Source organism: Melanostigma gelatinosum (assembly GCF_949748355.1).
Source record: "Melanostigma gelatinosum genome assembly, chromosome: 16".
NCBI classification, from domain to species: domain Eukaryota; kingdom Metazoa; phylum Chordata; class Actinopteri; order Perciformes; family Zoarcidae; genus Melanostigma; species Melanostigma gelatinosum.
This window is the reverse complement of record NC_136649.1, coordinates 12,481,860-12,495,583: the sequence shown is the minus strand read 5'-3', so window position 1 is coordinate 12,495,583 and position 13,724 is coordinate 12,481,860. Positions and strand designations below refer to the sequence as shown.

General features: G+C 42.8%; 2 protein-coding genes across 2 annotated transcripts; both read right to left on the bottom strand.

The window, feature by feature from the left end:
- Positions 1–168: 168 nt before the first annotated feature.
- Positions 169–1,404, bottom strand: fabp7a (fatty acid binding protein 7, brain, a). Its single transcript, XM_079286697.1, has 4 exons — positions 1,271–1,404; positions 924–1,096; positions 741–842; positions 169–452 (listed from the first exon to the last, which is right to left on the bottom strand). The coding sequence occupies exons 1-4, from the start codon at positions 1,341–1,343 to the stop codon at positions 402–404; spliced, it is 399 nt and encodes a 132-aa protein (XP_079142823.1). The 5' UTR covers positions 1,344–1,404; the 3' UTR covers positions 169–401.
- A 539-nt stretch (positions 1,405–1,943) lies between these two features.
- On the bottom strand, positions 1,944–13,303 carry usp40 (ubiquitin specific peptidase 40). Its single transcript, XM_079286463.1, has 31 exons — positions 12,685–13,303; positions 12,521–12,588; positions 12,318–12,431; positions 11,590–11,754; positions 11,300–11,446; positions 10,916–11,059; positions 10,692–10,820; positions 10,388–10,504; positions 10,168–10,275; positions 9,839–10,045; positions 9,563–9,698; positions 9,289–9,370; positions 8,932–9,103; positions 8,751–8,835; positions 8,589–8,659; positions 8,075–8,484; positions 7,837–7,996; positions 7,663–7,723; positions 7,376–7,429; positions 7,048–7,136; positions 6,769–6,855; positions 6,645–6,681; positions 6,403–6,467; positions 6,226–6,300; positions 5,924–6,133; positions 5,522–5,640; positions 5,334–5,399; positions 5,014–5,224; positions 3,975–4,070; positions 3,785–3,879; positions 1,944–3,582 (listed from the first exon to the last, which is right to left on the bottom strand). The coding sequence occupies exons 1-31, from the start codon at positions 12,878–12,880 to the stop codon at positions 3,474–3,476; spliced, it is 3,885 nt and encodes a 1,294-aa protein (XP_079142589.1). The 5' UTR covers positions 12,881–13,303; the 3' UTR covers positions 1,944–3,473.
- Positions 13,304–13,724: the final 421 nt, after the last annotated feature.

The window sequence follows — 13,724 nt, the reverse complement described above, 5'->3', positions numbered from 1 at the left end:
TCACAGGGAAAGCACTGTTCCCACAACTTAGGCTGACATATTTCAAAAGAAATGTAGGACTCCATTCAGAATTGCATGAAAAAAAAAAAAAAAACAGATAAAGTGGTACTGATGGAGCGCACATGACTTTTACATACTAACTGAAAAGTCTGAGACATTAACGTTTAGACACGTAGTTTATTTTTCCATTTTTAACATACACTGATCAAAACAGTTTTAGGCCCTTCACAGTCTGAATTTCATACAAAAGATCTTACAAAAAAGATTTCCCAAAGTATGTATCTCATGTTACAATAGCAAATCAAGTGCAAATCACTGCATACTGTAAACAAAAACAGGAGAACACCTTGTTGATCGTTTGCAGTGCATGAATGATTTGCTGATGGAAGTGGATGGGGAAGTTAGGCTTTCTCATATGTGCGGACCGCCTGGACTCCCTCGTGAGTCAAAGTCTGGAGGTCGAGAAGAGAAGAGACAAAGCAAAAGACAACCTGTATTACATGGTGCCAGTTAATACTTCGATGTGGTTTTAATGCAAAGTCATTCCTGTTGGAGGTAAAGCAGGTTTTCTGCAGTTCATGTGGGTCATTACAACATTAACAAGCCAGTCAAAGTGCTTCACACAAGTACTCTTTATAATGTGAATGGCTCCATAAAATGATGAATGTAATCACAATAAGTGATAATTTCACAATAATAATTTCATACTGTATTAAGTTGTGTGTGTTATTTAATCTTACCGCCACCAGCTTCCCATCCTTGATTTCTCTGACAAATTTGGTCTCCTTGCCGTCCCACTTCTGCACTTGCACAAGTTTGTCTCCTTCCATGGTGAAGATAGACTGCAAGCACAAGCACAGTATGAATTTGAACCGTCTCCAAACGTAAAGTCAGATTACACCCTGATTTTTTACTCAGCTTACTTTGACATGTCGGTCATCAACCGTGGTCTCGTCAAACTCCTCTCCGAGTTTGGAGGAGATCTCAGTGTTCTTGAAGGTGCTCAGGGTTTTAATCACAAGTTTGTCCCCATCCTGGCTCATCACTACTGTGGGTTTGGTGACATTGCCCACTTGCCTTGTGGCAAAACCAATACCTGTCAAAAAAAAGTGCATCATTATTATGGTGGACACAAATTAACTATTTATTTTACTTATTTTCTGTACTTACAGGGAAAATATTTGAGAAAACTAAGCAACTATCCGAGAAACACAATATTGCTCACACTAAAATAATATCTTATTTCCAGCAGAACAGTAATTTATATTACCAAGTGACTTCATGTATTCATCAAAGTTCTGGCTGTCGACCAGTTTCCATGTCGCGCAGAAAGCATCAACCATTTTTGCAAGTGCTGTTGGTCCAGTTCAGTGTGAAACAGTCAAACGGTCTCTGTTCTCCGTGCAGTAAATCCTGCAGCGTGTCCCCCTGCCAAATTAATACTGGGACAGGGGGCGGGGATTCGAGCGGCAGCGGGGAATCTGATTGGATGTTCCAAAACGCTTCGTGGGCTGTAATTGGTCAATGCAAAACGTTCACACACATAAGACACGCGACTTAATTATACATAAAGCTGAGGTTAATAACAATGTCATTACTTAGAACAAAATGTATAATATTAAGACCTGATAATGGTGCTAGAGAAAGTTAGATTACTAAAGTTACGATTCCAGAGTTTAAAAAAAATAAATCTTAAAAATACAGTGGTTTCACCTTTTCCAAAAGGATAATTTCGTATTCCTCTACATTTCTAAAAATTAAATCATTTATTTTTTAGCAATATGACAACAAAAAGCACATACGCCAACCACATGGTGGCGCTGAATAAAAAAATGAATCAGGATCACCAAAGTCATTAGGATTCATGATAAGCAACCATGAACATCTGTACCGAACAGACATTCATTCAGCCATGCGGCTTAATTCAGTAAAAAAAACAGTGATTCATCAGCAGCGGACTTTATTGTTGATAGAGTATACAAACAGATGTCTCCTGTAATAATACAGTAGAATCATTAACACCAAAAATGTATTGAACACTACCAAATTAACAAAATTCAATCTCACTCTTGCTGAATATATTGTCAAAAAAAAAGCACTGGTCAAGGCTCGATGTATAAATGAAAAAAAGTTTTAAAAAAAATAAAAGATCTGAAAAAATACCCCACTTCAAATTAATGATCTATAAATGCTTTTTAACTTCCCTGAAGTTCACATATAGTGCATGCAAATAAAACATTAAATGTTCCACAATGAAAACTGTTCACTGTTTTACAGTGTCTGTCATCACAGACAGTTTGGCTCCACATGGTTATTCCTTTTAACATGAAATGAACAGATTGAGGTGAAAGTGAAGACGGTCTGCTTTAATCGTCAGCAATAAAGAGGGTGGATCGTGCCCGCTAAATGTCAATTAAGTTATTTAACCATTTATAGAATACGAGTCGAAAGTAAACAAAAGCAGACAATCTACAGTTCATGTTTCACGTCACATGAGACACAAGAGTCAAATGATCAGACTGAGTTACTGAAATACTTTTTTCTTTTTTTTGTAACCGTAGTAAACTAACAGAGCAGGTACTTTAGGTTAAAAATTGTCATCATGAATTACAGCATGAACCTGGGGGTGAAAAACAGACGGGGCAGCAGAGGTAGAATGAGAGAGGCAGAGAGCGAGGTAGGACAGAGCTGCACCGAGGCGTCTCCACAGTAAGGCCCATCTCTCCTCTCTTTTATCAACCTAAAAACAAGCCTGTGATGCAGATAAACGTTCTTTTATTCTCGGCGCACAGTGACAGGTTCATCATAAAAAATGAGCATCACCTAAAACACCCTATGAGCAACAACAAGAACTAATGGAGGTTGATTTCCTTATATTAATGGCTTGTTGTACTGAATAATATATTAAAACAAGTAAATGTTTGAGCCGCTAGCAACACAGATGCTATCATCCCGATTGCTGTAGTTTATACAAAACTGTAAATGAGAAAGAAACTCCAGTTTACACAAGCATGAGTATACATCCAGCCTGCAATAGCACAAAAACACTTAAGAGTAGAACAGTTTGTTCTGCTTCTCTTACTACTGATCCATGCAGCACAAATGGCCTGATGGTCAAACTCTCTTCAAATCTTTCTCGGATAATAAAACTGCAATTTCATTTAATAAAGGGCATGAGTGGTGGTTGTAGAGAGAGGCGTCTTACAAGACATCCAGTAACATTGTATCGAAATAATGCAAATTACAGTCAATTGTTAAAAAACAGCTAATCAAATTACCAAAATGAAATTCCGTCTCTTCCTGTCAATAAAATAATTAGATTTTAGTCGGTCTTGAAAGATTTGTGGAGAAATACAGAAAAGAAAATGACATACGACTGACGTCAAGTGGATTGTCCCAATTGCATCCGTGTGTAAGTGTGTGTAGTTGTATAGGTAGGTTTGATCTGTCCATGCACGCATGGGAGCAGAGTGCTATCTGAATACACCCACGTTGATCGATAGCGCTACCTCTGGTTTCCTGGATTTGGTCGGTCCGGTCTTCTTCGGTGGTCCAACACCCTCAGAGCCCGCAGCCTGCCCTCTGGAAAGAAGCAAGGGTAGGAAAAAATTAACCAAGTTGTACAACAATAAGCATAATCATTATTGACACAGTGCTGTTGTATTACAGCGAAATGACACAATGATTGCCAAACAATAAATGCCATGAAAAGGTTGTTTTTTTGGACACTAGTCAGTTCAAGAAATAACATGGACATGATCACAACTGTTGGGAGCGTTCCCACCCTTTCCTGCGTTGCTCTGCCTGCTCCCTGAGCCTCTGCTGGCCCTGCTCATCCTCCAGGGTGAGGAAGTCCCTGTTGTTATCAATCAAAAGATTCTGGGGAAAAATAGGAAAAAAATGCATTCAGTGTTTTTCAAAGAAATCAAACCCAACAGACTCATTGTTGAAAAGGAACAGGGGTTTATGAATACCTTTATGCCAATTGTGTCGCCATCTTTGAGGTGAAATGGTGCCCCCAGTAGTGATTCAGCCTTCCTCTTCTTTTTCTTTTTGGAAACCTGCCGACTCTGAACGTAAAAGGCATAAGACATATTATTCACTGACAATCGGATCGCACCAAACACCTAAAAACAGGTTCCTCCTAGGGCTGGGTGGTATATCACGGTATTATTTTTCCGTGTGAAAGCATTAATTAATTAACGCCGAAAAGAACCGGCCGGCCAACTGGCCAGCGAGTGGTGAACAGCTGTTTGTGTGTCTTCCGTTCTGTCACTTCCTATTTCCTTCACCTACATTCCCCTGGGTCCTAAGCCCCTCCATGTACAGCTTCTTGTCACCCTCGTACCAACGTACATTTATAACAAATACCACACATATTTCGGTAATCAGCGTTGCATATGTGTCTGACCAAATACCTTTTGTTGTTCAGTCTTTGTTCATCCTGCATCGCTCTTTTCTGTTCTTTAATGTAACGTTACTGGAGCCACAGAGCCTCTCCCAGCTGTTAGCAGACTGTTAGCGAGAAGTACCCAGCATGCAGTTCGGCGGTGAAATTTTATAAATGTACAATTATTAGTGTTACAAATTGTTTGTGTGTCAAACTGTTGTGTCGTGGTGTTTTGCCCTGTTAAAGAGCGTTAGTTGTGAGTTATTAATTGTTGTAAACATGACTAGGGTTCCCTCTCAATACACTTAAGACAACTAACTCCGACTGTAGTGCTCACAGCCTAACGTCTGATCCACACTCCCGAGCAGTAGGTGGCAGTAATGCACCAATAAGTTGGATGCCAACCACCGTAAAACTGGAAGAAGAGGAAGAAGTAGCGCTCACAGCGGCGAACAATATATTTTGCTGCCTGTTGAAGAGCGACAGAAGTTGTTTCGGCTGTGCACCGTATGACTGTATATGAAAAATTCATATCATACGGGAAATTAAAACCGCTATACCGGTTGAACCGGTATAGCGCCCCGCCCTAGTTCCTCCTCAAGAAATGACTCTTCTCCTCTCACCCAGTTTGAGATTTCCTCCCAGGCGTGTTTCTCCGGCTGGTGTTTGGCCAACAGCAGAGAATCAGGGGAGAGGCCGTAGTGTGCAGCCAGACAAGTGCGTAGAGACCGTGGGGAAGAGTCACGGGTTGCATCCCAAACCAGCTCCTCTGGCGGGTAGAAACCCCTCTCCCCTGGGACTCCCATTCTAACACTCAGCATCACATCTTTAGGACTTAGGAACAGAACAGAAAAGAATTTAACTAACGTTGAAATAAGGGAAATGTACTCATTGGAAAAGAAAGGACGCTCCGTCACAATGTGTAGACAGCAGAAAACTTTACCCAAGATCTTCTTCTGTTAGTAGCTGTTGCACACAGAGGTCTGTACCACTGGGCAGCTTCAATTTCCTGATCAGGAGGAAACCAAACAGAAAATGTTGATCATGTAAACAAGCAATGACTCAACACTTTGCATTTGTTGATAATTAAGAGAATCTGTTGGCCACGCTGTGTCAGGAAAGTGTCTCTACTTGAGTGTGAGCTGCTGTCCTCGGAGGATACGTGCCAGCCTCCGGCCCTCAAGCTGCCACACCCGCATGAACGCAGTGGTTGGCACACACGCATCCTGAAGGGCCGGCAGTGTCAACACCTGACAAAGAAACAGACAACGACGTAAAGTGAGTCATTTGCATTTAGTTTGTTTAGCTAAAACTAAATAGTACCCCACAGCTGGCAAAATGTAAAGTGTTCATCTTCTGGCCTCATAACGAACCGGTAGGGCTGGAAAAGGGCAGCTCTCTGGGTCCTAAGTCATGAGGACTGAAATCCACTTGAATCCAAGAGAATCCATTTGGAGTCTTTGAGGATTACCTGACTAATATAAACGACCATCACCTCCTGCTTTAAATAAACACATAACCTTCATACGCTACCTGCGTCTTGAGATCCTCCAGGGTAGCCTCGTCCGATATCTCCACCTGTCCTGCACTTCTCAGCTCCGCCGTGTTGCTGGCACCCAGAGGAGGTGAGTCGCCCGCGGCCATGACATCCGTGTGGCCGTTGTCAGTGTGATTAAAATCCATGGAAACTGCAGAGTTGTTACTGGGATCCAGACACAGCCACACAGATAGCTTGAGAAACCCCTGACAGAAAAAAAAACAGACAACAAAAGGCTAAAGAGAGAGGTGAAGTTATAATATATGAATGTCCAGACACAATGAAAACATTTCAGTACCTTCGGAGGAAGTTGTCCTTCTGTGATGACTAATGTCTCTCCATTGTTTATCTTCAGCTCTGACAGAGAAGCATCCTGAGGAAAACATTTAAAAATGAGACGCTATACATATAGCTATAACAGAAGCAAACACGGTTTCATTATGACACATTGTGCAAACTACAATCTGCCACTCACCTCATCCATTATCGGCTCTCCAACCTCCTCACACCAATCGAGCCTCCTTAAGTGCCAACAGGTGCCTGCAAACACACATTTCAACGACCAGATCGTCCTCAAAAGTACAATAGCAAAATGTCTGTTTGATTACAGTTTTACAAAAGCAGAGATAATCTTGGTGAAGAGCAATTCACAAACACTAACTCTACATGCAAGTTACATACAGTACAAAATAACAGAATGCATTGATGTAGTTTTACCATCAAGTCCAACAGCCTCCAGCATTGCCTTTAGACACTGCAAATAGCAAAAGATCATATTTTTTTAAAGTACATATACATGTAACGTAAGCACATAACGTTTCACACATTACGTTTCACACACCTCTTTGACGGTACACGTTTTCTCCACCATGATATCCATCTCCATGCCAGCAGAGGGCACCGAGCCCACAGAGAAGTGCAAGAAAAGCTGCAAAGCAAAGAGAAAATCTTACGTCCCAAACATAAATCAAGCACTTTAAAACGCTCGTAACTCGTCGTCTCATTTGGTTGTACACTGGAGGATAGGTTTACTGGTACTTAAAGGTTCTGTAACATTCACCTGTGCAGCTGCTGTTACAAAGGATTTATTGAAGGTTTCAAATTTTTTTTAAAGACACACCTGTGATGCCTTGGGGGCATTTCCCGGACAGAGAGTCAGTGTGGTCATGAGTCGCACCCCTGCATCCCGAACACTCAGCTCTTCACACACTGTCAGGTAGACCAGGGTGAGACAAACACAAGAGCACTTAGTAAATGTGTTCCAAACTTCAAACACAGACGATGAGAAGAAAAATGACAAGCAGGGGGAGTACCTTTTAAACATTTTATGAGGGGCAGTGTAAAGGAATGCCCGTCTTAATATTTTGTGAAAATGAGGGGATTTCCAGCTCTAAGATATCTGCACCATTAAAATCATTACTACCCTCAGGGAACAAACAACACGGTACCTGGAGGAAGGAGTTTCCCTGTGCAGTCCACATGCCTCAGACAGTACTGTGCACCTGGTCAGTGAGACAAACCACAACAGCTCATTTAAGTATTAATGTATACTTACAGTAGATAAAAATGTAAGAATCCAAACTCAAATACAAATCTGGTGATTGCCTGAACAGTAGCAGAGATAAAAATGTTACCTGAAGAAACTTTTCACAGTCATTAATAAGCACATTATATAGTTATAATTTATCAATATCTATATTAGCCAGATATAGTTATGCAACACTGAGAATCTTGCCTGCGAGTTGCTCCTGTAGCTGCAGCTCCTCTATGGCCCTCTGTTTCACCTCACACAGCAGCTGTAAGAGATGCATTAGACTACTACATTATTGGAAGAAAGAACAATGTGGTGCTTAAATGCAGCGATAAAGAGTCTAACCCGATAGATTAATGAAAATAAAAACTCAATGACCATATTCCCTGTCGCTGGAACTTTGATCTTCCTCCTCTCCTCTTCTTTCTCCCCCTCTCCTCCTCCTCCCCCCCCTTCATGTGGTCCAAACTCCACCTGGAGCCAGCGGCAGTCCGACGGTGTGGTCACAGTGACGACGTCTCCGTTTAGAGCGAACATGCTGAGCAAAGTTAAGAGGACGGTAGTAAAAACACACAGAAAGAAAACACACACACACACACACGGCAGAGGCTTGTACCTGCTGTCGAAGGACTGTGGCTCCAGCACCAACAGCGCATCTCCGTCTTTCAGCGACAGCTCCTTGAGCGTCCGTTGCATGTCACCGGGGGGGAACACCCTCCATCCACTTGCCCCTCCTCCCTCTCCTGTCCCCTGCTCTTCCCTCTTTCCTCCCTTATGCTCCTGGCACAGCAGACTCTCCTTCGGCTCCCCTAGTGCCTCCCTCACCTCCCCGAGAGTCGAAGCACCTGCAAACCCTCTGGCCTCCCTTTTAAGCCCTGGCCCCCCATTTTCAAAACCTCCTCCTTCCTCCACAGACTCCAACCCATCCCCCTCCTCCAGATCCCCATCTTCCCCGAAATTGGGACGGACTACATTCAGCAGCACCGGCTCCCACTCGGCTCCAGTTAGGACAGTCGCTCCACACACCTGAAGGGATAAAAACCAGTGCACAAGTCGGACACTCGGGATCTTGTCAAGTGACCATGCTTACGAAACACATATTGTGATTGCAGAGAATGTGTTGTACTCACCTCTCTGCCGTTCCACACAAACAGGTCAGAGTTCGTACAAATGCCTGCACTATACAGGGAGACATTATCATCTGCAAAGACAACCACACCCAGAATGTTTGTTACAAACGTTTAAAACTTCTTTTACCTTCTTGAGGTTTTTTTTGCGTGTCAGTGTCTCACCTGTTAAAGTATTGTAGAGGTGTAGCCCTGCAGGAAGACTCCTGGCCACAGTCAGAGCCATATCCCCCTCCCAGAGTTCCTGCTTCTATATAAACAGATGCACAAGACATGAGCTTATTCCATCATTCTTTTCGGCGTTTTAAAAAAACGCAACAGCTAGTCTTTTTGGAAATGGAGTTACCTGATAAATATCCAATCGAAGATCTCCCACGGTCTTTCTGCGGTCAAAAGTCAGAGTGGTGCTCCCGTTCTGCTCTTTGCTGATTGGTTGCAGGGCTCCATATTCTAGCCTGTACGAGGGTGCCAGATGGAGACGCAGCACCACGGTGTTACTCGTGGCGTCAAACTCCTCGCTGTAAGAGAAACAATGGAGAATAATAATTTGCGTGAGAAAACTATTTTTAACATAACCTTCTTCAATTTCTGGGTTTTGATCTTCACAGATTACATATTTTTAGCTTCCGCTGAAATGTCTCACTCGTAAGTCAAGAACCGTCAGAACCTGCCTGTGTAATAATCGTGTAATATGTGGTTTTACCGCATTTTCTGCATCTTGATGTTCTCTTCCTGAGCCATCTGGATGAGGTTAAGAGGAATCTTATATTGGGGATTGTTCAGAGCTGCAGATGTAGAAACACATTGATACATATTAGTCGTCTACTTACTTCATATACTGTGTACTTGATGTCAAAACTATAAATTTAATTAAAGAGGAACACATTTGTTGTTTCATTGAATCAAATCACACACACTACTTAACTTTTTCTCCTCTTTCTTTGATCTTATCTTCCAATAAAAATGGTGTCAATTACCTTCACTGGGCCTGTGCAGCTGTGTTTTTCTGTAGAACAGCATGTATGCGCTCTCTTTGCCCTGGAACTGCTTCTCTATGTCAGACTCCCTGATGGAAGTCACCGTGGAGTCGTTCAGATCAAACCAGTGGCTGCCCTGCTGACAGATGGGAAGAAACACTGAGAAACACTCAAAGTAATCACAAGAAGTGTCCACCAGGAACCGAGACATAAAACTGAATTAAGTTGCTGTATTTTTTCACAATGTCATTTTAGAACTTTAACTTGCTTTAATACCTTTTGTTCCGGCTCTGACTTCTGGTCTAGTTCTGGCTGCTGTTCAGCAGCTCTGGGGTCTGAAGGTGTTGAAGGATCAGAGTTAGTCGTCTGCTTTGCTGGGTCGGGGGGCTCGGTCACAGGGCTTGACGGGTTTGCAATCGCCTTCAGTGCCACTCGAGTACCATTAGACACCAACATGAAAGCATCATTGTGGGACTGCAGGAACTACACCAGAAGAGCAAAAGAAAGTCAAGAAATTGCACTGGAAACAAACTATTTTCTGGTATAAGACAAAGAACACCAGCAATCATTAAAGAAAACATAAGAATATCATAAAAGCAAAGTACCTTTCCTATGGGGCCATAGTGTTTTCTAAATTTTTTGCTCCAGGAAGAACCAATCTTATCCATGAGTTTCTGTCCCAACTGGTCTGTCAGGACACTCTTTGATGGCTCCTAGTGGACAAGATATGAACAGCACCTAATTAATTAACTGGCTGTCCTACCGAGTCAACAAAGAACAAACTATGAACAACACAGAACTCAGACGAAGGAAGCGTCGCTTCACCTGGGCAATAATAGCAGTGATGACAGACAAAGGGTCGTCTTCTTGTAGTTTTGGCTCACACGTTGGCTTGACTTCCTCCGTGACTTTCTTCTGAGTCTTGGGTTTGCATTCCTCCTCCTGACAAGCAAACACAGAGATGCCTTTCCTAATGCACACGTTCAAAAGCTTGCCGGTTGTGATCACTTTTCAACATTGCTGACAGTAATGCACATCTGAAAAAGCTGCCACTCCGAGTATTAGTAGTAAAACTAATGACTCATTTATATATTTCTTATCCTCCTGTTTGCTCGTCTGATTTTCTCACCGGTGGCTCCCATTGGCCAAGCTGGTCAATGTCCCTGATATAAACATGGTAATGGCCCCCATAGCAGCCTCCCTTATGGATGATCACAGAGAACAACTCGTAGCAGTAATCAGAGTCATCTGCGTCAGTCTGCAGGAGAGGAAGACATAGTAGTTAACTTATCAAGACAACTTGGTGTATCAAAACCTTCCTGGATGATGTTGAGAGTAAGCTCCTTCAGGTACCTCTTCACAAAATGGCAGTAGGTTGATGGTGAAGGGGAAACTGTAGCGTCCAGTCTCCTTGTATCGCTCACATTTGGCAAAGTCAAAGCTGAATCTCAGCAGGGAGATGGTCATGAATGGAGGAAGCTTCTTCAGCTTGGCAGACTGAATAAAAGCAAAGGAAGGTGAGAAACAGCACAAAAATGCAATATTTTTTATGTGAACAAGGAAACAAAAAGTCAATACAAAGAAGCTTTTAACATGTTTAGTTGTAATAATCCTTTCTACTCAATTGTTTGATGTAAGGCTTAATCAGAAGAGAAAGAACAGGTTTAACGTCTCTTCAGGTTCGCTGTATTTTAACCGTTGTTATTGTGTTGACACAGTCTGAAAGCTGGCACTAACCTTGGCAGCAGTGACCAGCATGTCGCACTGTGCACAGCGGTACAGGTTATTGCCCTCAAACATCTCTTCCTCCACAAACATGTTCCACAAAGCCTCTTCCAGGCTAGACACACCACAAACACACACAGTCAGGTCCAGGAAGTCCTCCTAAAGAAGGCCCAAAAAAACAGGTATTTGTCTTAGCATTTAGTCGTGAGATATATTCCACCAAAACAACTCCAATAACGTCAGTCTTCCTAAATAGAGCCACGTCAAAGAGGCAGAGAAACCCTGTACATGTGGACACACACCTGTCTCTGGCTGACGTTCCCACACTCCTTGCAGACAATACTGTTGACAATGGTCCCGTGATACAGCTGGTGGATAAATGTACTCCCAGTGGTGCCCACAAGAGAGTGCTCCAACGCACTGAACAGAATCCTGTTCAGCTCCTGCACATCATGCTGATTTGTTCCCTGAGAAAAACAAAAGACAAGAAAAGTCCCAGTTACATTATATGAACTAACAGTATTACAGTACTACATACTATATTGCACTTTTCAAAAAGACAGGTTTTTCTAGAGATCGTTTTCCAGAAAAAATCAAATATGTTGAAATCATTTTCCAGGACATTTGACCCGTTCTCTCGTTGGAAAATGTGTCTATTGTCCAGGTTTTCCAGGACGCGTGGGAACCCTGATGGATCGCTTTTGTCCTATTATTGAAGAAATCAATCTATTTCACTGTTAAAGAGAAACACAGAAATATACAAGACTTATACAGATGAACAAACTTCACTGAAGCAGTAAAATGGTTCTCTCTTTCTTCTAGCTGTTATCAGCCTTCTATCAGCTCCAGATCCTGTTTAAATCACATGACTGTGTAGACAGTCTTGACCTGGAAAAGGTGGTTTTGTATGTCATGCGGCAAATGTCGTGGGTCTGCCTTTGAGGCTGGAAGGTAAATCAATCAGTGAAATAAGAAGTGTAACCCGAGCCTCTCTTTCTCCTCTCCACCGTCAACGATAATGGACACAGACCTCGCTGCTGTTCCAGCCGAAACTGTTGGTGAGGTTGGCGGTGGAGGCGCTCTGCTGGTCCACCAACAGCAGACTGGCAAACAGTTTCTGTAACTCCAGCGGGATCACTCTGACCTGGGGAGAAAAGAAAGCAAAACATGCGTTTACACTTCACAAATACACAAAAGACATTACATCTTTGGTTACAGGTACAAGCAACTTACTTTGGCCCCTGGATCTTCTTTGTCTTCCAGACATCCTAATTCCGCTGCTCCCAAACTGAACAGCTCCTCTGAAGAGACACACGCAGCAAACAGTCAATAACTGTCCTCTGGTTGAATACTGTACCGGCTCTCCTAAAATAAATGTGTCAGAGATCTGGCCTCACCTCTGAACTCTGGGGTGAACAGCAGCGTCTGGAGCAGAGAGTTGAGGTAGCAGGTCCCCCCTTGGTTCTTTATGCCGCACAGATTGCTTCTTCCTCGGGGCGGAGTTGGCTCGTCTCCCCCCTTCGCAACTCTCCCCCTGGAGGAAGTCGAAGAGAAGCCTTCCTCCTCCTCTTCCTCGAAAAGATTCCCAAACATGCTGTTTGAGTGATTTACTGGGGTTTCTCTTGAGTTTTGCTCGAGCTATGCCGCGTAGTAAATCATGTGTTATCACTCTGGTTTGCCCTCTTGCTATCTCATCTTGGTCTTGCCGAGTTCTCTGTTGACAATGGCCGGGCTGACTCTGAAATAAGAATACTTCACGGGGCTAAACATAGCGATTATTACCGGATGTAGCATGTATGCGTTGGACTTCCAGTTATGTTGGCGAGAAAGTTCAACGTTAGCTAGCTTAACGCAACAATCGCAAATCAATCGCAGTCCCGTCACTGAGTAGCAGCTTGACGGCACACCGAAAATGACACAAACCCAGGCTGTCGGCAATGTTAACGGTCAGTGTCACCACGACGGGGAAATGGCGTCTTCTTACCAAAACTCTAACGACTTCTGACACTGGCTATTCCTTCCTCTGTCCGTCTTAAAACAGATAACAAACAAGGCGTAAATAGAAATACCGTTGGTGAACTGTAGGCAGCCATGTTTTTTTCTGCAGAAAAGGGAGCGGTGCATTGTGGTACTTGTAGTATTACACCTGGGTAACGCGTATACTCAAAATAATAACGGTTGATAGTTTCATTACTTGGCCTATGAGTATAAACATCATGAGTCATGCTTGTTTAAATTCCTGTAATGTACTGCCCCTTTATGACACAGCCATAAAAAAATATGTTCATATCTTTATCTAATTTGCATAGCAATAAAAACTGAATTCCCGACAAGTCTAGTCTTGAAGTTATGGGGCTTGTAGTATTCTGTAGCAAACCATGGAACAATACATATTTACGATTGATAGTGTTTACAAAGGATGGCAGTTATGTGCCCA

Excerpts from the sequence above, each read along its gene's own strand:
- usp40 (XM_079286463.1), bottom strand. The coding sequence starts at position 12,880 with ATGTTTGGGAATCTTTTCGAGGAAGAGGAGGAGGAAGGCTTCTCTTCG. Across the intron at positions 9,371-9,562 it reads GCTGCACAGGCCCAGTGAAG|CTCTGAACAATCCCCAATAT; the intron begins GTAATTGACACC and ends CTACATCTGCAG. Across the intron at positions 3,880-3,974 it reads GCGACACAATTGGCATAAAG|AATCTTTTGATTGATAACAA; the intron begins GTATTCATAAAC and ends ATTTTTCCCCAG.
- fabp7a (XM_079286697.1), bottom strand. The coding sequence starts at position 1,343 with ATGGTTGATGCTTTCTGCGCGACATGGAAACTGGTCGACAGCCAGAAC. Across the intron at positions 1,097-1,270 it reads TGAATACATGAAGTCACTTG|GTATTGGTTTTGCCACAAGG; the intron begins GTAATATAAATT and ends TTTTTTTGACAG. Across the intron at positions 843-923 it reads TTGATGACCGACATGTCAAA|TCTATCTTCACCATGGAAGG; the intron begins GTAAGCTGAGTA and ends TTGTGCTTGCAG.